This window comes from Pangasianodon hypophthalmus, chromosome 28 (assembly GCF_027358585.1).
Source record: "Pangasianodon hypophthalmus isolate fPanHyp1 chromosome 28, fPanHyp1.pri, whole genome shotgun sequence".
Lineage (NCBI taxonomy): Eukaryota > Metazoa > Chordata > Actinopteri > Siluriformes > Pangasiidae > Pangasianodon > Pangasianodon hypophthalmus.
The window spans coordinates 17191628-17216081 of record NC_069737.1 but is presented as its reverse complement, the minus strand read 5'-3'; the positions used below and the strand labels follow the sequence as shown (position 1 = coordinate 17216081).

General features: G+C 42.3%; 4 protein-coding genes across 8 annotated transcripts; 1 reads left to right on the top strand and 3 right to left on the bottom strand.

Moving 5' to 3' along the window:
- Positions 1-729: 729 nt before the first annotated feature.
- On the top strand, positions 730-7792 carry ppp2r2ca (protein phosphatase 2, regulatory subunit B, gamma a). Of its 2 annotated transcripts, XM_026912314.3 has the most exons (9): positions 730-1436; positions 2118-2215; positions 3275-3449; positions 3657-3769; positions 4111-4288; positions 4445-4609; positions 5043-5212; positions 5515-5606; positions 5734-7792. In XM_026912314.3, the coding sequence occupies exons 1-9, from the start codon at positions 1376-1378 to the stop codon at positions 6023-6025; spliced, it is 1344 nt and encodes a 447-aa protein (XP_026768115.1). In that variant the 5' UTR covers positions 730-1375; the 3' UTR covers positions 6026-7792. The 2 variants fall into 2 exon arrangements, with proteins under 2 accessions (XP_026768115.1, XP_026768116.1); XM_026912315.3 differs by lacking the exons at positions 730-1436; positions 2118-2215 and having other exon boundaries at positions 3400-3532.
- Positions 7793-7878: 86 nt separating this feature from the next.
- On the bottom strand, positions 7879-16306 carry wfs1a (Wolfram syndrome 1a (wolframin)). 3 transcript variants are annotated; one of them, XM_053231075.1, is made up of 10 exons: positions 16239-16306; positions 15415-15669; positions 15203-15282; positions 14158-14302; positions 13853-14026; positions 11288-11359; positions 11000-11169; positions 10746-10856; positions 9847-10526; positions 7879-9688 (listed from the first exon to the last, which is right to left on the bottom strand). In XM_053231075.1, the coding sequence occupies exons 2-10, from the start codon at positions 15656-15658 to the stop codon at positions 8527-8529; spliced, it is 2838 nt and encodes a 945-aa protein (XP_053087050.1). In that variant the 5' UTR covers positions 15659-15669; positions 16239-16306; the 3' UTR covers positions 7879-8526. The 3 variants fall into 3 exon arrangements, with proteins under 3 accessions (XP_053087050.1, XP_053087049.1, XP_034157030.1); XM_053231074.1 differs by lacking the exon at positions 16239-16306 and having other exon boundaries at positions 15415-15837; XM_034301139.2 differs by lacking the exon at positions 16239-16306 and having other exon boundaries at positions 11000-11151; positions 15415-15829.
- A 2675-nt stretch (positions 16307-18981) lies between these two features.
- On the bottom strand, positions 18982-19896 carry cxcl8a (chemokine (C-X-C motif) ligand 8a). 2 transcript variants are annotated; one of them, XM_026912318.3, is made up of 4 exons: positions 19719-19896; positions 19423-19540; positions 19247-19333; positions 18982-19143 (listed from the first exon to the last, which is right to left on the bottom strand). In XM_026912318.3, exons 1-4 carry the CDS (start codon positions 19774-19776, stop codon positions 19131-19133), a joined length of 276 nt encoding a protein of 91 aa, XP_026768119.1. In that variant the 5' UTR covers positions 19777-19896; the 3' UTR covers positions 18982-19130. The 2 variants fall into 2 exon arrangements, with proteins under 2 accessions (XP_026768119.1, XP_026768118.1); XM_026912317.3 differs by lacking the exon at positions 19719-19896 and having other exon boundaries at positions 19423-19710.
- Positions 19897-20114: 218 nt separating this feature from the next.
- LOC117596333 (uncharacterized) lies at positions 20115-21161 on the bottom strand. The gene has a single exon (XM_034301057.2). It carries the CDS (start codon positions 21159-21161, stop codon positions 20115-20117), a length of 1047 nt encoding a protein of 348 aa, XP_034156948.2.
- Positions 21162-24454: the final 3293 nt, after the last annotated feature.

Sequence of the window (24454 nt, the reverse complement as noted above, 5' to 3'; positions counted from 1 at the left end):
TCTAGTGGAGTTCGTGGGCACTCCAGCTGGTGATCGTAACAAAAAAAAATATTTTATATATATATTTTATATATATATATATATATATATATATATATATATATATATATATATTCACAAACTAATGAATGATTTTCACAGCTGTTTTCCTGATCACTCATGAAGGTATATTTTTATATTTTTTAAGGTAGTATTAATATTATTACATAAGGTATTATTATTATTATTATCATCATCATTATTATGTTGCTGTTGTAATGATAATAAATATAAACATATAAACAGCACTTTCACACATCGTCTCACTCTCCACAGACACTAAGTGCTAAAACAGTGCTACACTGCTTTAACAGTATAACAAACATTCCGCTATCCATCTGTCAACTTTTCCAGTCTTTCCTCTGTCTATTGCTTCACCTAATCCCTCTATCATTCTCTTCTTTACTCTGTTTTTTCTCATGCTATCATTCACTTCCTCATACAATACTTCCTCCCTCATGTCTGTGCATTGATGTAACTGCTCTCTCACTCCCGCTCTCACTGTATTCTCCACTCTGTGTGTGCTATCTTTATCCTTCTTGCCCTGCCTCCCTCCCTCGAGCTTCCACCCTCCCTCACATCTCTCTCCCTTCCGCCCTCCATCTTCCCTTCTCTGCTCACTTCTTCTGTCACCTGCAGTGGGTGGAGCTATGGAACAGTGCTGGGTTGTCATTGGCTATTGAGGTAGGAGGCTGCAGTGGCATGGTGATGCTGTGCAGATGCTCAGCAGAAAGACAGGCAGCCACATCTTCTCTCTCTCTCTTTCTCCCTGTTTCTCCCTCTCTCCCCCTACTTTTTCCATCTATCTCTTTTCGATTTCTGTTCACTTTCTCTCACACACAGGCTGTAAGGTAGGATTAGACCCCTATCATCCTTCTCTCCTCTGTTCATCCTGCTCCCTTCTGTTCATCCGGTTTTCCTCTGGCTCTTCGTGAAGGATTACCACACCCACTGAGAAAAGCGACTACAGCAAACCGGGAACACACCCTCGGACGCTTCACTGGAGTGCACTACTGTGTTTCTTGGATTCTTGTTGCCTAACAGTGCTGGATTTGCTGGTAGTGTGTATGTTGAGTGTGTGTTTGTGTGTGTGTGTGTATGATAGTTGGACTCTGAATGCTCACACACACTCGAGGAGCGAAGCATATCAGTTCTTGCTGCTTGAGGCTTTGCTGAGCCATTTCTGCCTGAAGAAGGCCTTTCATATCCCAGGATGCTGTGCACCAGGCCACTCCATTAGGCCGCAGCAGAATGGGTGGAGCCTCAAAGGGCCACGACACTGCTGATTGGACAGCTCTTCACTGGACGGGCTCAGACACACAAACCGCCGCTGCCCATGGGTGAGGACGAGAGTCCCAAGATCAACCATAGCTTCCTCCGAGACTACGTCACCGAGGGTGTGTACATAAACTCACACACATTCACGTTGTACATGCACAAACCTAACACACACACTCACAGACACACACAAAATATACATACACAAAACTAAGACACATGCATTATACATGCACAAACCAAAGGCATACTCTCATGTACATACACATTATACACTCACAAACTTAACACACATTCCCACAAAACTAACACACACACACACACACACACAAAACACAGCTCACCACCCAGCATCAGGGAGGACTGCAGTCCAGGTACAAGCTACACACAAATCTCACACAAAACACACATCAGCATACACTAAGTGCTGACTCAGCAGCTCTTATGAATATTAAACACAGAGTAATTATTTAATATTTTACACTAAAATGAAACTATTTATTTGCACTTGGAGTTATTATATTATATTATATTATATTATATTATATTATTACTATGACTGTTTTGTTGTAAATCATTACCCATTCTGTAAAACTCCATGTTCTAACATAAAGTAGTTTTAATATATGGTTAGTATTTTTTTTATTAATTTTTAAAAAATGAAATAACTCCAATTTCAGAGAAAACATAACAGTTACCTGCTATTAAATAATATATTATTTACTTAGAAGATGCACTATTTTGTACAGTAAGCATTAAAAATTTATTGAAGTTCACTGTGTTTATCTGTTTTCCTGCAGCTGATGTCATTTCCACTGTGGAGTTTAACCACACAGGGGATCTGCTGGCCACTGGAGACAAAGGGGGACGAGTGGTCATCTTCCAGAGAGAGACTGAGGTCAGGGATCAAAGCTTAGGTGTCAAGACTTAAATTAACTACTTTTTACAGTAGACATTGTCACAGCACTGCTTTACAGAAATCCAGATATAGATTTAGATCCCAAAGACTAAATGGAAGACTGAGCTATAACTGGGGGGTTTGTAGGAAAAAGCTCTGCCCCCTGCTGTAATATTCATTATCCTACATCCTAATAAAGATCCTGCACCTTTTGATCGAAGCAGTCATGGCAGATCAAGAAAAAATAAATGTTGGCTCGGACCTAGAACAGAGCCTTGGGTAACACCAAACTTTAGTATGCATAGAGACATTACCATTTACATCTACAAACTGGTAACAATCTGTAAAATAAGAACTGAGGCAGGAAAGAACCGTTCCCTAAACTCAACAACATTTTATATCTATCTAGAAGAATATTATGATCAGTATTTATGGTATAAAAAACCTGCACTGAGATTGAGCAGCACAAGTGAGGAGGATTTATTATCACTAAGACACATTGTACATGAAATGAGATCTGAGATCATTTTAAGTAGTGTGACTGTTTTCTATATTTAATCCAAATGTCAGTAATAAAAAAAAGGGTGTGTCCACCATAATGTGGGTCCTACTTTATATTCTGATTGACCCTTACTGAGTCTAAAACAGACACAATTGATGGGGTTTTTTTGTTGTTGTTGTTTTTAACCAAAACAACCAGGCTTGAAACTAAGTACACAAACTACTGTAGAAATTCAGAATATGGCCCTGGTGGTCTGTAAATACTCTCTGACACCTAAATGCTGTTAATATCTGACAATGATATTGTTAATTCTTAAAACTGATGGACTACTAGAGAGATACTAGTGGCCACTATGTGTGGCGATTGTCATCTTCAGGACAGAGACATGGGACAGACCTCTTTATTGGGATTAAACATCACTGCTTAAGAAGAAGTAGAGCACAAAAGTATAGAAAGCCAACAAAGACTTTATTAAAAGTCTATAAAAGTCTATAAAAATTCGACATTGGAAGACAATTGACGGGCCAGCTTTGTGGTGTTGTTTTTGTTGTTGACAGAGTAAAGGAGATAAAGAGGAGCTGGGAGAGGCGGGGGAATATAACGTCTACAGCACATTTCAGAGCCACGAGCCAGACTTTGATTACCTGAAGAGCTTAGAGATTGAGGAGAAGATCAATAAGATTCGCTGGCTGCCTCAACAGAATGCTGCCCACTTCCTTCTTTCCACCAATGGTGAACAAGAGACACTGTCAAATCAAACAGAACAGAATTACACTCTTCTCCAATCAGGCTGAGCTTTTGGAGATTAGTTTCATGTATGAAGTCTATTCACATTATCATAATGATAAGTGAGAAGTGGATCTAATGTGGGTTAAATCTAATGTGTGTAATAAATATCTACAAAACTAACACCAAATGTCATTGTTTAATGGCTAACAGATAAGACAATAAAGCTGTGGAAGGTGAGTCAAAGGGACAGACGGCCAGAAGGATACAACCTGAAAGATGAAGAAGGACGAATGAAGGACATTTCCACCGTCACTTCACTACAGGTGTGTTTATGGCTTTTCATATTTATCAGAGAATATTACATGATTTGTTAAGTATATAAACATGATTATAGACTCAGTAAAAATACAATACCCTGCATAGTATGTTTCTGAGCTTCTGTGAGTCACCTTTAACAGTAACCTACACTCTGCGTTGTGTGTTTGGGGTTAATGGTGTTCTCATGGTTATGACATCACTAATGTAAACATGTATATGTTGCATTACTTAGGCATTATAATGCTACTCTTCTGCTTAATCATCAACATTAACCCTGTTTCTACACATTCTATAATCAATTCCTCTGGTCCTGGAGTTTATTAATCCAGTCTTCTGATTGGTCCAGGTCCCAGTACTGAAGCCAACTGATTTGATGGTGGAGGTGCGTCCTAGGCGGGTCTTTGCGAATGGCCACACCTACCACATCAATTCCATATCAGTAAACAGTGATGGAGAAACGTACCTGTCAGCTGATGACCTCAGAATCAACATGTGGCACCTGGACATCACTGATCGCAGCTTTAGTATCCTCATGTGTATGTGTGTGTGTAGAAAAACAGAACTGCAATTCAATTAGTTTAACATTAGTGTTCTAGCTTTAAGTGCAGCTGTATTAGCTACATTAGCTAAGCATTAGTATGCTATTCTAACTGATGTTTGATCCTTTACTCTTTAATGAGACATTGTGGACATTAAACCAGTGAACATGGAGGACCTGACAGAGGTGATCACAGCATCCGAGTTTCACCCACAGCACTGTCACCTGTTCATCTACAGCAGCAGTAAAGGAACAATCCGCCTGTGTGACATGAGGACATCTGCCCTGTGTGATACACATGCTAAGAGTGAACACACACACACTCACACACACAAAACCTCAAATAAGAGAGCACAGCTTAGTAACAGACACTGAAATCTTGAAACAGCCAATCAGCCTGGAGCTCTGAGCATAAACAACACTCACAGCATTTTTCATTCCAGCCATGAAGTAGCTTATAATATTATAAAAATGTAGCAGTGCATTATGGGTAGGCTGACAGGTCAAAACATGAGGTGCCAGAACAAAAGGGTGTTCATATTTTCACTCAAACTCTCTGTGTTCTACGCATTAAGAAAAATGATTATTGACACAGACATGTTTTGTGTTTAATGTGGCAGAATAAGAAATCACATTTTTAAATTGTACAAATATCTACAGGAGTAGAGATCTCCTATTCTGCAGGTCTTATTCCAGTTTGGGGTTTGACTTTAGGACTGAATCTATATTTCTCTGTCCAGTCTTTGAAGAGCCTGAAGATCCAGGGAACCGCTCGTTCTTCTCTGAGATCATTTCCTCCGTCTCTGATGTGAAGTTCAGCCACAGTGGACGTTATTTGCTAACACGAGACTACCTCACGGTGAAGGTGTGGGACCTAAACATGGAGAAAGGACCAGTAGAGACATACCAGGTGAGACAGTGTGCTCACTAAACACACACACACTAGGTTAGACGGCGTCCTCACCGGATGATGGTGTCCTCACTAAACACACATCAGGTGATGGGTACAGTATCCTCACTAAACACACACCAGCAGAGACAATGTCCTCACTGAACACACAGCAGCGTAGACACTGTGTCCTCAGTAAATTGCAGTGACACTGCATTGCACTCATTATATTATATTATCTGTCATTATAATTCCACACACTGCAGTGAACTGATTTGTGTCTGTGTGTGTTAATATGAGTGTGTTGATGTGTGTGTGTTCAGGTTCATGAGTACCTGCGCAGTAAACTCTGCTCACTCTATGAGAATGACTGCATCTTCGACAAGTTCGAGTGTGTGTGGAACAGCACAGACAGGTAGCTTTCCCAGAGTAAACACTGACTTAAAATTTGGACTGAAATCTCTGAATACAGACCAGAATCTGTTACTGAATTTGATCTGAAATTGAATTTTGTTTGGTATCTTTTTCTGTCTGTTTCTCAGTGTGATCATGACCGGAGCATATAACAGTTTTTTCCGTATGTTTGACCGGGACTCGGGACGGGGTGTGACACTTGAGGCGTGGCGTGAAAGCAGTAAACCTCGTGCAGTGTTGCGGACGCGGCGTGTGTATACCGGGGGGCGTCGTCGCCGTGGAGATGTGGGAGTGGACAGCCTGGACTTCCGCAAAAAGATCCTGCACATGGCATGGCACCCAGCCGAGAACATCATTGCCATCGCTGCATCCAACAACCTTTACATCTTCCAGGACAGAGTAACCCCAGAGAACCAGTGACACATGCAGCGTTCTCTCTGTGTGTGTAGCTGGAGACCATTGGGTGGAGCTGACACAACTACACACAGTGAAACCTCACATACACTGCTTTCACTGCACAGATGAGGAACAGTGTGCTTCTGCTGTGTTACTGACTGTCAGCCAATCACAGAGGCACAGAGAGAAAGAGAGGACACACTGCTTGTGAAAAGGGGAGGGGAAGGAGGATGAACCTTATGAGCTGATGTGGCATTTACAGTGGGCGGGGCTTGCAGATGTGTGGGCTGCTGGTCAGACTCAGTGTTCGCCATCACACAAATGATGTTACCTGGTTGTCATGGTTACAGTAGTAGTCTAAAAAGTCTTCCTATCATGTTCTTCCTAAATCAATCCCATCATTCATCATCTTACACATTAGCAGGTGCACACACACTTTAAACACACACACAAGCTAAACAAATACACAAACTAAATACATACACAAACTATTATATACACAAGCCATATACACACACACACACACACACACACACACACACACAAATCTACTTCCTGTAACAGGCGATTGGTCAAAACCTCATTTAACACTAATCATTTAATTAACCTTCTTTACTATAAACATTTGGAAGCGGGGGCGTGGTCAAGCACTGGTTTCCACAAAACACTACAGTAACATTAACACTATACCACCATTAGGACCACACTAACCTTAACATCACTTTAACATACCACCAACACTAGCACTACATTAACCTCAACACTAAACCAACACAAACTAATAGTAATACTAGGGTAGTAATACTACATTAAAACTACACTAATCTCACTACATTACACCAACACAATACTAACCTTATTAATACTAACATTACACTAACATTGCACTAAATCTACACCATCACTAACACCAACACTACACAAACACTAACACTACTCTAACACTACACCAAAACCAACCCTGCAGCAACACTAAAACTACAACTCACACTAACTACATTCATTCTAACAGTACACTAACACTACACTAACCTTACTACACTACCTCAATACTAGCATTACACCAACACTAACCTTAATGAAACTAACATTACACTAACACTGCACCATCACTAATACCAACACTACACTAATGCTACACTAACACTACAACTATAAAAGACTACACCAACACCCACAGTAACATTAAACACTAGTACTACATCATCACTAACACCAACACTAACCTGACACTAATACTAACTTCACACTAACACTACACTAACCAGTAATTAACACACAAGCTAAACATACACACACACAAATCTACTTCCTGTAACAGGTGACTGATCAAAACCCCATTTAACTAGGATTAATCATTTAATTAACCTTGTTTACTATAAACACTACACTAACATTAACACACCACCATCACTAGGACCACATTAACGTTAACACAACACTAACACTACACCACCACTACTGACATCACACCTACATTAACATTACACTAACACTACACAAACATTGGCACGACACCAAGCCTTCATCAGCATTAACTCTACACTAACATTAATGCTACACTAACCAGTAATTAACACTTAACTGAGCTTCACAGCTGTTAATAACCAACTGCATAAAACGCATCTCTATTCTCTCTTTCTCTCTGTCTCTCTCTATGTCTCTCTCTCTGTCACACACATGCATGTTTATCCTGTGTTTCTCATGTGTATATAAAATAACACAGAAGCATATTCTAACGAACTATTAAAGAAATAAAAATTTAAAATAGAATGTAAATAAATATAAACAATAATGAAGTCATGATCATTGTTCTACATCAGTGGTGCTATGTTTTTATAAGTTGTAGCCCAGATAACGCACATAAGCCCCTAATATTTATTTCAGAGGAATTTTAATAAACATACACAATCTGAACTCATGCAAAGTCATACACACAAAAAGATGTGTATTTTTCAGACAATTTTAAATTGATATTTTAAAACTTTACATTTTTAAAATCTAAAATAAGAAGCAGTTTCAGAGAATTTACTTTAAAATCTAGTAATAAACCAGTTACATTATTTTCCTTAACTGTACCTTTTGGTTTCATAGCAAAATCAACAACCTCACTGCAGAACATCAGTTTCTGTTTTTAAGATAATTTAGGAGAAAGATTTTCAGTTAATCCAAGCTTTTAAGTCTTTGATTTTGGTGTTGAATCTGGCTGAACTGATAAATATCATCAGCACTGAATTAAAGACCAACATGTTTGTGAATACTGTCAAAGGGTACTGGATATAAAGCTGGCCTAAAACAGAACCTTTTACGACACCATATTGTACATGTAAAGTAACTCTAAAAGATTAGAAACTTTACACACACATTTTCTCACCTTAGTTTGGTGCTGATATGAGCTTTATGTTTTCACAACAAGCATCGGCACTGAAAAGTGCAATAAACAATACTCCTTTTCCTGCTTTTCAGTACTGGAACATTCCATGAATTTCTTCCCTAATATTCACTCGCTACTACAGTCCTCTACCTCACACCTTGAACCTGGCTGAGAGCAAGGGGGAGAAGAAGAAGTCAAAGGCGAACTTGATGGCAGCCTGCACGCTCTTCCTCCAGTTACGTTCGATTTTGACTTGCCGTCCTTCAGGCAGCAGCGACGACCTGCAGTTCAGACAGTGAATTGCTTTCAGCTCCAGTCTCGGTAGTTTGGATCCCAGTTTCCCCTCCAACTTGGTGCTGAACTCCACCATGCTGCCCTCATCTAGGTTCAGCAATACCTGCTTAAACTCATGGCTGGCGAGGAGGATAATGTCACTGTCAGTGTCTTCAATCTCAGCTCCACCCACTGGATGGCGCACTGTTACCTCAAAACGGTACTTATCAAAGCGTTTAACATGGCAGCGGTGTTTTGCTACAGGTTTGAAGCGGCAAAGTTCCTCTTCCTCTCGCTGCTGGAAGAGAACTGATGCATTTACACCTGTTTGTTCCTGCAGTGAATTGCTAACATTCCGCCCCTCACAAGATGGATATTCATTGCCATAGAGGCACCGCAGCCAATCACCCATGAACACAGGCAGCAAGTTGATGAGTGACTGAGCTCCGTTCTCTGTCTCGGCCACTCGGACCCCCTGAAACCTTCCACTCCATGTGACTCTGTGTCCCTCCAGGTGACTGCAGAGGATCTGAGTGCGTGTGATGCCATGCTGTTTCCATGCTGAGGGGCCACACACTGTGCTGTACTGCTCCCATGTCAGCGTGGAGTTATACACCTTCAGCCCCTCTGCACTGTACACATAACCCATACACACCAAAAACACACAGCACAAACACAACAGGATGAGTTTGACAGGGCCGCGGTGTGTGATGGAGCGCAGCACGTTCAGAATCGATAGACTGAAGCGAGTCCACAGACGGAGTGTGACAGGAACCACACACACCGCCAATGTCACCAACATCTTTGTTAGCTCCAGTTCCAAAAACCATTTTACCATCTGGATCATTAACATGGCTGCCAGTCCCAGTGCCAGTACAGGCAGAGCAAACAGAAAGAGGAAGTATGCAACACAAGTGCGAATCAGACCAATCAGAGTTGAGTTCTGCAGGAGAACCACTGCAAACTCCAACCACATAAAACACACTAGGTATGGAACCAGGAAGCAGTACGTCCCTCTGAATCCATGCATCCGGGCCATGCTGAAGAGGAACACACACTCAGGTATTAATATCTTTGTGAATAATTTCTATTAATTGCACATAGACATGAGACATTATATACATTATAAGATATTGATTGATATGTATAATTGTATATTGATACAATGCAATAACAGAAAGAAGAGGAAGTGTCTCACCTAAAGAACAGGTAGAAAAGGTAGAGATAAAGCAAGCATGGCAGGCTAATTGTAAGCACCACCAACTCTCCGATTGGCATTGTTGCAAATGTTTGGCCTAAAAGCCGCAGCGTCTTAAATTCCTCAGGAAGGCGAGTTGTTAGGGCACAGAGAGAGGATGCCACCTCAATTATGAATGCTCTGCGTGTGTACGACGCTGCTGCTGGGGTCAGAGAGGCGTAACTTAGAGCTGTGAAGATCATGGCCACTGTGCAGAGCTCTGAGCATGGGATCCAGCGTTTATCAGCCAGTGGGAAACTGAAGATCACAAAACACACAGAAACCAGGAAGTAAAGGTGCTGCTCCAGCTGACTCCAGCCAAAGTGAGACTCAACGTCCAGCTCAGGTTCAAAACGCCTCAGGAGAGCTGCTAATGCACTAAAGTTCTTCCAGCATTTACTGCTACGAAACACTCGCAGAGTGCAAATTGCCATGGAGATGAAAGCCAGGTAGAATGTAAGGAGAGGGATGAAGAAGAAAAACAGATCAACACTTAGGTTAGAAATGATGAAGAAGAAGACGAGTGCATTAACGTGTTGAGTCGGTATGATTGTGCTCAGCCACTGAACACCTGCTCGAGATGCCCAGTCCACCAGATGCTCCTTTATATCCAGGATCAGGTGGAGAGGATATTGTAGACCCTATGCACACACACACACACACACACACACACACACAATTTTTCTGGATATGTGGAAAGAGGCAGGATTTAGAGTTGTTTTGCAGGATGTTTTAATAGTTTCTTCTTGATAATAAAAAAGTAATATTTTGAGAAAGATGAATTTTTTAACATTACCAGGAAGTAATATGTGTTTTCCAGGGAAGTGGGTATGGTTCATAAGAAAAGATATCTGTTTTACCAGGAAATAGGATTTCATGTCCAAGGCTCTCTTCATGCTGCGTTTCGTTTCCAGCATCATCTGACTGCCGGGCCATACACTTTTCTTATGAGATACAGGACACACCCCCTTCTGCAGTGTCTCACACACACAAACACACACATACACACACATAATTACACCACATCATTACACCACATTATGTTATACAGATTTGTTATATCACAAGCTGCCACAGATTCTAGACTTCAGACTGTGTGTGTGCGCGTTCCTGCCTTGTCCGTTGTTGTTAAATCATTCCAGTCCCACACTCCTCCTTTCGCGGTGTCTTGCTTCGACTCTTTATTCTGCGGTGTCTGGGTGATGTTCTCTGTGTATTTTTTCGTCATCTCCACAAACCCCTCCACATCCACATACTGACTGTGTGCTGCACAACACACACACACTCACAAATATATTGTACAAACAGTGTTTAAAATAGCTGTTTATGAGTGAGAGTTTTAAAGTTCTGTTAAAACTTTTGTAATCAACAAAACACACACCCAATATACAAACACACTTACGCTCATTGGCCACCATTGTCTCCAAAATTTTTCTCTGTGCCTGGACATCTGAAGCTCCACTACAGACACCACCTGTTAGACAACAATAACCATAGACAAAACTGAAATTATATTTCCCACCACACACACCTTACACACACTGACCAAACACTATATTACAGGAACTTTTGCTCAAATGTTGCTGTTAAGCAGAGAAATTCAGGGATCCGCCCTGATGTTCATAAGTGAATGAGGAGAACACAAAATACAGAAAGAAAAAGTACTTTACTTATATATATATATATATACACAGAAATGCTTTTCTAAAGTGAAACACAACCCACTTTTCTCCACTGCAACCCTACTCCATCCAAGACAACTAATGTAGCTAGCTAATGCACTTTTTTTACATTTTAAAAAAGCATTTTATTTTAAAAAGCAATCACTGTACACCAGCCAAAGCCAAAGTTTTGCCTTTATTTTAAGCTTTAATGTCTTTTTTTCCACTAATCTATGCGAGTGAAGCATAAACTGCATAAAAATACACTACTGGACAAAAATATATGGACACTCCATCCAACCATCCATCCATTTTCTGCACCGCTTATCCTACACAGGATCGCAGGAAGCCTATCCCAGGGGACACGGGGCACAAGACAGGGGATACCCTGGATGCCAACCCATCACAGGGCACAATCACACACACACACACTACAGACAATTTGGAAATCCCATTCAGCCTACAACGCTTGTCTTTGGACTGGGGGAGGAAACTGGAGTACCTGGAGGAAACCCCCAAGCACAGGGAGAACATACAAACTCCACACGCAGGGTAGAGGCGGAATTTGAACCCCCAACCCCAGAGGTGCGAGGCAACAGTGCTAACCACTAAGCCACCCTGCCCTATAAAGGCACTTCTCCTAATTATTTAATTCATTTAGCTGCCACTGGACTCTGGAGCAGTGGAAACATGTTATCTGGAGTGAGGAATCACGCTTTACTATCTGGCAGACTGATGGATAAATCTCGGTTTGACAGATGCCAGGAGAACGCTACCTACTGGAATGCATAATGCCAATAGTAAAGGTTAGTGGAGGATGGATAATGGTCTGGGGCAGTTTTTCAGGGATTGGGCCCATTAGTTCCATTGAAGGATAATGATAATGTTGATGTTACTGTTTATGCTACAGCATACAAATGCTTCCAACTGTGTGGTAACAGTTTGGGGAAGAACCTTTCTTGTTCCAGCATTACAATGCCCCTGTGCATATAGCGAGGTCCATAGAGACATGGTCTGATGAGTTTGGTGTGGAGGAACTCCAGTGACCTGCACAGAGCCCTGACCTCTACCCCACTGGACACCTTTGGGATGAATTGGAACATCAATTGCGAGCCAGGACTTCAACATCAGTGCCTGAACTTACTAATGCTCTTTTGACTGAACGGGCACAAAGTCCCACAGACACACTCCAAATTCTTGTAGAAAGCCTTCCCAGAAGGAAGGAAAGCCACAAAAGGGAGGCAACTCAATGCCCATGGTTTTGGAATGGGACATCCAACAAGCTCTCACAGGTGTGATGATCAGGTGTCCACATACTTTTGGCCATATAGTGTACACTGAAATCATAAAACTTCACTTTCTATACTTTCTGTATATTTAAATCAGAATCTACAGAGATGTTATGATTGTGTAACCTGGAGCTGCATAGCTAAGTGTATGTACACTGTGAGACTCACTTTATACCAAGATGGAGAAAGAAAATAAACACAAATTCACACCAGTTTTTCATTGTTCACAGTTCTCCCTCTGCTGCATGTCACGATTTTAGCTGAATGGTTTTGTAATTATGGACAAGGCTTAGTAATGAAGAGAACTCCAGAGCAAATGAGACTTAGCAATGTGAGCTCTTCTTCTTCTTCTTCTTCTTCTTCTTCTGTTTTTTAACTTTTGGGCATTTTTTTTTTTACTTTTTTGGCAAAAACATTTAAGTAATTAGTAAATGAGAGAATTCGTTTGGCTTGGCTGAGAGGGGGCGGGGCTGAGAGGGGCATAGCGATGAGCACACCTCACTTCTCACATCACACACTTCACACTCCTCACACACTTCACACTCTTCACACACATCACACACATCACACTCCTCACACACTTCACAATCCTCACACACATCACACACATCACACTCTTCACACACATCACACTCCTCACACTCTTCACACACTTCACACTCCTCACACACATCACACTCCTCACACACTTCACACTCCTCACACACATCACACTCCTCACACACTTCACACTCTTCACACACATCACACTCCTCACACACATCACACTCTTCACACACATCACATTCCTCACACACATCACACTCCTCACACACATCTTCACATCACATGCCTCACTTTCTTCATACTCCTGACTCACATCACACTCCTCTCTCACGTCCTCACTTCACACATCTCACTTTCCCCATACCTCTCACACCTCAGTCTGTTAGTGAAGAATGGGTAAAAGATTTTTATGCAATCTTCTGCTTATTTCTCGTTATGACAACAATCATAAATTATTCCTGTGAAATTTACCTGCTTCACTGTTGACCTGCCTGACGTTCTGCAATATTTCTCTCTTGTCCATCTTCTCCTTCCTGTCTGGGTTCAACTTCCAATACATCATCATTGCTGCTCGCCGAACCGCCTGCTCAAACTTACTCTCCTTTGACAGAGAACGCACTTCAGCTTCATTCTGTGGAGTGATACCTGTGGGATCAGGGGTCAGAGATGAAAAGTCAAAGGTCAAACCAGAAGCAAGTTGGAGGAATGAAAAGAAGGGCCTAGAGTTAGTGGTTAGTCAAAGATAGTAATAAAAAGGGATGTGTGTGTGTGTGTACCTTTTTTTTGGATCCAGCATTGTTGTAGTAGTTTTGCTGCATCTCTTCGTCCCTGTTTTGCTGCTCTCACCAGCCAATCAACAGCGATTTTGTTATTTACATCAGCCTCAGAGTCTGCTCCTAAATTCAGATAGTACTTACCCAACTACACACACGCACACACACAAACACACAAAATATGCAATACATTTTTGCAAAAATGACTCTCTCTGACTCTCTTTGTGCTCATTCAGTTCTGATTATTAACACGCAGTGTATTGCTCTGCACCAATCAGAACTCATAACTCCTTCATACAGGAAGTTGAAGAACAGTTCTCTGCTTTTCTCTCATTTGGACCCGTTGTTCATTATTTACAGGACTTTTGTATATTTATTGATTATTTACTCACATCACTGCTCCTGGTTTATTACTGACTTTAGCCTCTCATCTTTCAGGGTATGAATCATTACAGATTCTCTCAGTGTTCTGTGTAACTGCACCTTCAGCCCTGTGTACTCTTTACAGTGACTAAACACAAATGTTAACTTTAAAGTAAACATAAACATAAACATAAATGTAAACATACAAATGTAAATTTAAACATAAACATAAACTTTAATGTAAACAATAAACACTTCATTACCCAGAATGCCCTGCTCAGTTTGGCTGGCAGTAAAAAGTCCAGGGGATCAAATTAAAATTTCCTAATCTCATACAACATCTACACACACACACACACACACACAGCAACAAGTGTCATACAATATCCACACAACACACACACACAACACACATACAACATACAATAGTTACGTCCCAGAACTAACATACAGAGTGCTATACCATAACAATGTGTGTGTGAGAGTTATATCTGTATGCTGAAACACATGCTGTGTGTGTGCTGGGGCGAGGGGGTGGGGCTGGGGATGTAAATAACCAATCCTCCTGTCAGTGTGCATCTATATTCGGCTCTGTGGAAGACGAGCTGTGTGTCTCAATATAACTCCTGCATACACACACACACACACACACACACACACACACACACACACACACAGTACTCACACTGCTTTGGGCTTTAGGATCTCCTGCTTTAGCTTTCTCTAGAAGCTCCTCAAAGCTCAGTTCTTCTTCAGCTGCATCCTCTAAAACACACACACACACACACACACATTATTACGAATTTCTGGTGTGTTTAAGTCGCAAATAGCTGTACGAATATACGTTATTGCGTGTATGTGCGCGTGTGCTCGCGTGTGTGTCTGTAATAATCTCACCTTCCTGTTCCACCCTTTCCTGCTCCTCCTCTTTCCTCTTCCTCTCTTCCTGAATCACCCGCTTCGCCACTGCTGCAAAGCCCCGTGCCCGGCGCACCTGTCCATGGGGGGGTGTGGCAGTGGGAGCAGGTGAGTGGGAGGAGTCTTTAGGGAGGGGAGGAGGTGTCAGAGGGGTCAGAGGGTGTAAAGAGGGGTCATCAGGTCTTGCGCTCTTCTTTCCAGGAGCAGGACAAGAGACGTCCATTTGACTGAACACTAACAGGAAGTCTCTGTTGCATTGTTACAATCATTTCCTCTTCACACACACACACATGCATTCTCAGATGCATACACATCCACACACACACACACACACACACACACACACACACACACATGCATTCTCAGATGCATACACATCCACACACACACACACACACACACACATGCATTCTCAGATGCATACACATCCACACACACACACACACACACACACACACACATGCATTCTCAGATGCATACACATCCACACACACACACACACACATGCATTCTCAGATGCATACACATCCACACACACACACACACACACACACACATGCATTCTCAGATGCATACACACACACACACACACACACACACACACACACATGCATTCTCAGATGCATACACATTCACACACACATTCACACACATGCATTCTCAGATGCATACACACACACACACAGACACACACATATTTACACCCACACAATCCACATAAGCACCACAAACGACTGTTTGCTGTTTTAAAATTGATTTAAGCAACAAAGTTTAAAACAAACTGCAACAAACAGCAGACTCACGCGCGTTCCAGTGAAGTTGAGTCAGTGCGCGCGCAGCTCTATTCACTTTCGGTAAAGGCGCGTGCGGCTGAACGAGCAGGACTGCGCTGATTGGACAATCAGCCTGTCAATCACACTGTCTATCATCCGATTGGCTCTTCATTCATAGCGGTTCTTTAATAACTTTAAACCATTTTTCAAACACATATTTAACACATACAACCCCTGGCAATAATTATGGAATCACCACACTTAGAGGATGTTCACCCAGCTTTTTTACTTTATAGCAAACAAACAAATCACAGATATGACACAAAAAAGGTTTTGTTCAATAGCTTAACATTCTGGTTTGTGAAATATACATAAAATAAATTCAAGGACATTTTTTTTATTAATGGCATGTCTTTTTCCTAATCAAGTAGAGGAAAAAATTATGGAATCACTCAATGTTGAGGAAAAAATTATGGAATCATCAACAAAAAAAAAACCCCACAATTAATACTTTGTTGCTCCTCTGGCTTTTATTCTTTGAGGCATAGACCTCACTAATGAAAAACAATATTCCCCATCAATCTGGTTCCAACTTTCTCGAATAGCAGTTGACAGATCAGCTTTGCAGGGTGGAGCCTTAACATGGACCAGTTTTTTTACTTTCCACCATAAATTTTCAATTGGATTGAGATCCAGACTGTTTGCTGGCCATGCCATTGAGTTGATATGCCTTTCCTGAAAAAAAGCTTTAAAACTGTTTGCTCTGTGGCAAGATGCATCGTCATCCTGAAAAATTATTTCATCATCACCAAACCTATTTTCTATGGATGGAATGAGAAAATGTCCAAAATGTCACTGTACAACTGTGCATTGACTGCTGAGGTAATGACTGCCATCTCCCCTGGTCCTTTACCTGACATGCAACCCCATATCATAAAGGAGTTGGGAAATTTGATTGGTTCAGACAGTCATCTTCATATGTTTCGTTAGAATGGCACCAGACAAAAGTTCCAGCATCATCTCCTTGGCCAATGCAGATTCATGATTCATCACTGAATTTCACTTTCATCCAATCATCCACACTCCATGATTGCTTCTCCTTAGCCCACTGTAACCTTGTTTTCTTCTGTTTTGGTGTTAGTGCTGGTTTTCGTTTGGCTTTTCTGTATATAAATCTCATTTCATTCAGCCGGTTTCTTAGTGTTCTGTCACAAACATTGACTCCTGTTTCCGCCCGTTTGTTTTTCATTTGTTTTGTTGTGCATTTTCTATTTTCAAGGCATAGTGCTTTGAGTTTTCTATCCTGATGCTTTGACATTTTCCTTAGTCTGCCTGTATATCTACCTTTCATAACCTTCCCATTAAGTTTATACTTGCAACAAATTTTAGACACAGCTGACTGGGAGCAACCAACTTCTTTGGCCACACTCCATGTTGAAATTCCTTGTTGAAGGAGTTTTATAATCCTTTCCATTGTTTCAACTGACAACTCTCTCATTGGAGCCATGTTTCCTTTCAATTAGCCAACAGTCCAACAGCCCAGTAAAGTGTGTAAGCACTCCCTTTTAACTGCTGACTTATTAGCATTTTTAGACTTGTCCCAGTATTTGTTTTAGAAATGGAAATTAAAAATTGATTCCATAATTTTTTCCTCAACATTGAGTGATTCCATAATTTTTTCCTCTACTTGATTAGGAAAAAGACATGCCATTAATAAAAAAAATGTCCTTGAATTTATTTTATGTATATTTCACAAACCAGAATGTTAAGCTATTGAACAAAACCTTTTTTGTGTCATATCTGTGATTTGTTTGTTTGCTATAAAGTAAAAAAGCTGGGTGAACATCCTCTAAGTGTGGTGATTCCATAATTATTGCCAGGGGTTGTACTTCTACGCACTTAACACGGAGAGTTAACGCAGTCAATAATCTGAATATAAACAGGAACATAAATAAGATATACATTTTATTATAAATATGATCAATTATAATGAATATTTTTAATTAATATTTTTAAAATTAATAATTTAATTTTTGGGGCTCACACACAGTCTCAGTGTTTAAGTCGAGGCTGAAAACATATTTGTTTAGTCAAGCCTTTTGTGAATAGTTTTCTTAAGTAAAGGAGCAGGTCTGGAGGTTTCACAGGCATAGAGTGTTGTGGTGAACTGGGATGTTTGGATGCTGTCGCCCCCCCACTCTCACACGTTCACTCAGGTGTGTTGATGGTGGAGAGGCTGCTGCTTTATGTCCCAGGACTCCCTCATGTCTGTGTTAGCTTCTGGCTCTCCCTTTTAGTTATGCTGTAATAGCTAGTCTTGCCGGAGTCCCTGCTTGCTCTCTGCACGCAAAGTACATTGTCCTTAACCATTATGGGACAATAAATATACCTAATACTCTGTTTTACCCGCCCCGTCCCACCCCCCTCTTTCACGCTACACATTACTCCTGCTACCTGATGAGATGACAGTGATCCAGAAATTTTCATGATTTCACCATGCAGCACTGTGGACCTGGAGAAAGTGGTGTTACAACTGTTCAGAGTGTCATTATAATAATGAGAAACAGCTTATAGCCTGGACCATTATTCTATAATTTTAAATAATTTTTAATTATTTTCTGCACTGTGGGATCATTGCATTGTTGAATGGCAGAACATTCCATGTTGGACTTTAGAATTATCTGCCATTTTATTACGAACATTTAAGATACTTGGACTCACATCACATTCCTCCCTCTAGGTGGCACAACAGAGCCATCAGACTCAGAGTGTATTTATGAATAATAATTTTTATTAGAAAAATCAACAACAATAAATAATGACATAAATATAGAAATAAATAGCACAGATTAATTAAGACACTTAAACATATGCACACACAAATACACACACTCTACAAAGTGCAGGTTAGACTTTTAGGGTTCAGGGCGAATGGCTGCAAAACACAAAACACCAAATTAACACAATGCCTCAAATACCAACTGAAATACTGCTGTAAATAAAAGCGTGTGTGTGGGAGGGAAGGGAGATGGACTTACTTTGCCATGATCTTCTCAATCACCTTCATTACCCATGGCGCTTTAGTGTCTAGACAGATCTGCTGACCACTGCCCTTCAGTGTGGCTCTGATACACACACACACACACACACACAGAAATTAATGTTTATACTCAGTCATTAATGCCATTATTAGTATGTAGGTGAGGAGACTCACATGATCTCAGTGTGTGTGCAGTGTGGGTTTGGGGGGAAAAGTTCAACACGCTCAATCATTTTCCCAACACGGCGACTCTCAACCCCGCTGCAGCGACACCGTGGCTCAACACTCACTCCTGTAACACACACACACATACACACACACATCAGTAACATCATAAACACCATCACAGTGTGAGCAATTTCAGGCTGCATCTCAAACCACCACAGTGTGCATTAACTCCAGTGATAGGGATATTAAAGCATTGTGAGTTACAGTGAGTGTGTGTGTGTGTGTGTGTGTGTTAGAATTACCTGCTGTCAGGGTGATGAAGGCCAGGAGCACAAAGATAGAAACTGTCCTGAAGTTCATGTTTAAAAACTCAAAGATGTTACTGCTAATGCTACTTCTAACACTCACGCTAAATCTCAATTGTAGGCTTGTCCTCTGCGTTCTGTGTGAGAGAAGGTGAGAGTGTGTGAGAGTGTGTGAGGCTGGCACGCAGATTTAAAGCCCTGTGTGTGAGTCATTTTGTATTGCGCAATTCCGTGGTGGGGAAAGTTTGTTATGACACAAACTCTTTTGTGATGACAGCAATGAAATCATCACTTACAACTCAGCCATATGCAAATCTGAACGTGTCTGTGTGTGTGCAGGAAGGAAAAGACAAGCTGAAGACAAGCTGAAGGTTGGAGTTTAGAGGTTAGGGTTTAGTGGTTGGAGTTTGGGGACATGGAGGTGACAGAGTTTGGGGACATGGAGATGACGGGTGTTGGGGACATGGAGGTGACGGGTGTTGGGGACACGGAGGTGATGGGTGTTGGGGACATGGAGGTGACGGGGTTAGGGGACATGGAGATGACGGGGTTTGGGGACATGGAGGTGACAGAGTTTGGGGACATGGAGATGACGGGATTTGGGGACATGGAGGTGACAGAGTTTGGGGACATGGAGGTGACGGGGTTTGGGGACATGGAGGTGACGGGTTTGGGGACATGGAGGTGACGGGTGTTGGGGACATGGAGGTGACGGGTGTTGGGGACATGGAGATGACGGAGTTTGGGGACATGGAGGTGACGGGGTTTGGGGACATGGAGATGACGGGATTTGGGGACATGGAGGTGACAGAGTTTGGGGACATGGAGGTGACGGGGTTTGGGGACATGGAGGTGACGGGTTTGGGGACATGGAGATGACGGGTGTTGGGGACATGGAGGTGACAGAGTTTGGGGACATGGAGGTGACGGGTTTGGGGACATGGAGGTGACGGGTTTGGGGACATGGAGGTGACGGGTGTTGGGGACATGGAGGTGACAGAGTTTGGGGACATGGAGGTGACGGGTTTGGGGACATGGAGGTGACGGGTTTGGGGACATGGAGATGACGGGTGTTGGGGACATGGAGGTGACAGAGTTTGGGGACATGGAGGTGACGGGTTTGGGGACATGGAGATGACGGGTGTTGGGGACATGGAGATGACGGGTGTTGGGGACATGGAGGTGACAGGTGATGGGGACATGGAGGTGACGGGTTTGGGGACATGGAGGTGACGGGGTTTGGGGACATGGAGATGACGGGTTTGGGGACATGGAGGTGACGGAGTTTGGGGACATGGAGGTGACGGGGTTTGGGGACATGGAGATGATGGGTGTTGGGGACATGGAGGTGACGGGTGTTGGGGACATGGAGGTGACGGGGTTTGGGGACATGGAGGTGACGGGTGTTGGGGACATGGAGGTGACGGGTGTTGGGGACATGGAGGTGACGGGTTTGGGGCCATGGAGATGACGGGTTTGGGGACATGGAGGTGACGGGTGTTGGGGACATGGAGGTGACGGGATTTGGGGACATGGAGGTGACGGGTGTTGGGGACATGGAGGTGACGGGTGTTGGGGACATGGAGGTGACGGAGTTTGGGGACATGGAGGTGACGGGTGTTGGGGACATGGAGGTGACGGGTGTTGGGGACATGGAGGTGACGGGGTTTGGGGACATGGAGGTGACGGGTGTTGGGGACATGGAGGTGACGGGTGTTGGGGACATGGAGGTGACGGGTGTTGGGGACATGGAGGTGACGGGTGTTGGGGACAAGGAGGTGACGGGTGTTGGGGACATGGAGGTGACGGGTGTTGGGGACATGGAGGTGACGGGTGTTGGGGACATGGAGGTGACGGGTGTTGGGGACATGGAGGTGACGGGGTTTGGGGACATGGAGGTGACGGGTGTTGGGGACATGGAGGTGACGGGTGTTGGGGACATGGAGGTGACGGGTTTGGGGACATGGAGGTGACGGGGTTTGGGGACATGGAGGTGACGGGTGTTGGGGACATGGAGGTGACGGGTGTTGGGGACATGGAGGTGACGGGTGTTGGGGACATGGAGGTGACGGGGTTTGGGGACATGGAGATGACGGGTTTGGGGACATGGAGGTGACGGGTGTTGGGGACATGGAGGTGACGGAGTTTGGGGACATGGAGGTGACGGGTGTTGGGGACATGGAGGTGACGGGTGTTGGGGACATGGAGGTGACGGGTTTGGGGACATGGAGGTGACGGGTGTTGGGGACATGGAGGTGACGGGGTTTGGGGACATGGAGGTGACGGGTGTTGGGGACATGGAGGTGACGGAGTTTGGGGACATGGAGGTGACGGGTGTTGGGGACATGGAGGTGACGGGTGTTGGGGACATGGAGGTGACGGGTTTGGGGACATGGAGGTGACAGGTGAACGGGGAGGTGACAGGTCATGGAGTTTTACTGCGGGAGGAGAAAAAGAGCAGAGATCTGGTTTTATAAGATAAAATATAACTTCCTGTATTAGCATCTTATTTAAATCATTTTCAGTGGATCTGTCATAAAGGTATTTTATGGTAATGTTATTAATGTAGATAGATAGATAGATAGATAGACGTACTTTATTCATCTGGGAATGTGGTGAGATTGATTAACAGTAGATTGCACATTTAATGATAAAATAAAAAAATTCATGCCATTACGATTACTGCTGCTGTTTGACATCCACCTAAAATACACAAGCACATCACACTAATCAGTTTAACTATACAGATCACACCCTGACTTTATTTATTAGTTTTATTTATTTATATTATATTATATTTAGTATATTGACAGTATTTATAAAGTATATTATTTATAGTATTTACTTACTATATCATTAATACCATTTATTATGTTACTAATAATATTTATTTAGTATACCTCCTCACCACACCCTGAAATTAATTCCTGATTGTACCGGAATACACCCGGCATGACACTCACCATGCACACACACACACACACACACACACACACACACACAGCGGAGTGTACGTAAATGCTTGTGCAAACCCAGAATTCACAAATACTGTACAAACACATACATACACTATGCTCAAGTGTATGACAGTTACATGCCTGTTCTCACATCCGTTCCAGTCTGAACCATATGAATGGTGTGCATTCCATGCAGGAAGTGTGGTCCATTGCATAACACACACACACACAGTGGACTTATGTAACGTGAGTGATTATGAATGAGTGTTTAGGAAGTGAGTTGCAACTTGGAATAAACCTGAAAATAAGGTCACACATGACAGTTGTTATAACAAGGGTTAGATACACACACACACACACACACTCACCACAGCTCAGTTACATGTCTGAAGCTCACATACACACAATTAGGATTTTGTGTGTGTGTGTGTGTGTGCACTCGCATTTCAGCCAAACCACAAACATTCCCAAAATCCCAATGTTGCCAAACAGCAATCTGTAATCACATCGCTGACAGAGAAAAGATTAAACCCTAATATGGTCTCTCTCTCTCACACACACACACACACACATTCACAGACCTGTCTGTATTCATACACACAACTCAGCTTTACATTCGAAGAATCTGTGAGCTGTGAGTCTGAAGTGGTTCCCTAGGCAGGTGAGAGAGACAGGTGAGAGAGACAGGTGAGAGAGACAGGTGAGAGACGCAGGTGAGAGAGACAGGTGAGAGAGACAGGTGAGAGAGACAGGTGAGAGAGACAGGTGAGAGACGCAGGTGAGAGAGACAGGTGAGAGAGACAGGTGAGAGAGACAGGTGAGAGACGCAGGTGAACACAGGCAGATTGTAGAAGAATGAGGAAGCTGCTTTCAGGATCAGTTTTAACGAACTGATGACTCATTGAGGAAAAGCAGTCAGAAATTCTCATGCAGATCAGGACAGACTTCTGAGTGAATTTTTAGAGAGAAATACTGAAATTATCCTGAAATTATCTCTAATTCTCTTCCATTGCTCTGTAGAACATCTGTTAGTGAGCAGCAGAACTTTGTTGGTCTGAAGGAACGCTCACCAAAAATAGCTCAGGTTGTAGGAAATTAGCTGTTTAGATTAAGCCGCCTGCATTATTCACCAAAATATGTAGGGGAAACTAGTGGATCAGCCCAGAGGGGGAAATTTTGCAAACTTAAATTTTAATAGCTGATCAACTATTCGTTCAGTGTTAAGTTGGAATTAGTGTATTTATTAATTGTGTATGGGATATTACCTCCGTGGCCACCGGCAATAATATCCTAAATATAGTGAAAACACTATATTAAGAGCACAGTAACAAGATCGGCAGTTTAAGGCAGTAAATCATAAGCACAGGGACACAAGACACTTGCATTTAAAAATCAGATGAGACTTTATTAAACTATTCTAAAACACAGAAACTAATCTAACATATAAACACACACACACATACACACACACATACACACAAAAAGGTCAAACAGAGAAAGGTTTTGAACAGAGAATGAATGAAATCCCGAGTTTCTAGTTGGAGGCTTTGGTCAGGAATTCTGTAACACAGATGTAAGATTTTATAACGATCACACACATACCAAACATCACATACTTGTTGTTATTGAGACACTCATTAACATTATGATACCTGTTAAATGATCAAAAGCATCATAATGAACTGGTGGCTATAGACTTGATACATATAAGGCATGATATTAAAAAGGCAACAAGTTCTTTTCACAAAAACAATGGTGCATCGTTTTAAGAGGGGC

Excerpts from the sequence above, each read along its gene's own strand:
- ppp2r2ca (XM_026912314.3), top strand. The coding sequence starts at position 1,376 with ATGGGTGAGGACGAGAGTCCCAAGATCAACCATAGCTTCCTCCGAGAC. Across the intron at positions 1,437-2,117 it reads CCGAGACTACGTCACCGAGG|CTGATGTCATTTCCACTGTG; the intron begins GTGTGTACATAA and ends GTTTTCCTGCAG. Across the intron at positions 4,289-4,444 it reads CATCACTGATCGCAGCTTTA|ACATTGTGGACATTAAACCA; the intron begins GTATCCTCATGT and ends CTCTTTAATGAG.
- wfs1a (XM_053231075.1), bottom strand. The coding sequence starts at position 15,658 with ATGGACGTCTCTTGTCCTGCTCCTGGAAAGAAGAGCGCAAGACCTGAT. Across the intron at positions 11,360-13,852 it reads GCAGGTCAACAGTGAAGCAG|GTGGTGTCTGTAGTGGAGCT; the intron begins GTAAATTTCACA and ends GTTGTCTAACAG. Across the intron at positions 9,689-9,846 it reads CTTTTCTACCTGTTCTTTAG|CATGGCCCGGATGCATGGAT; the intron begins GTGAGACACTTC and ends GTTCCTCTTCAG.
- cxcl8a (XM_026912317.3), bottom strand. The coding sequence starts at position 19,619 with ATGCAGCCTGAAATTGCTCACACTGTGATGGTGTTTATGATGTTACTG. Across the intron at positions 19,334-19,422 it reads TGCACACACACTGAGATCAT|AGCCACACTGAAGGGCAGTG; the intron begins GTGAGTCTCCTC and ends TGTGTGTATCAG.
- LOC117596333 (XM_034301057.2), bottom strand. The coding sequence starts at position 21,161 with ATGTCCCCAACACCCGTCACCTCCATGTCCCCAACACCCGTCACCTCC.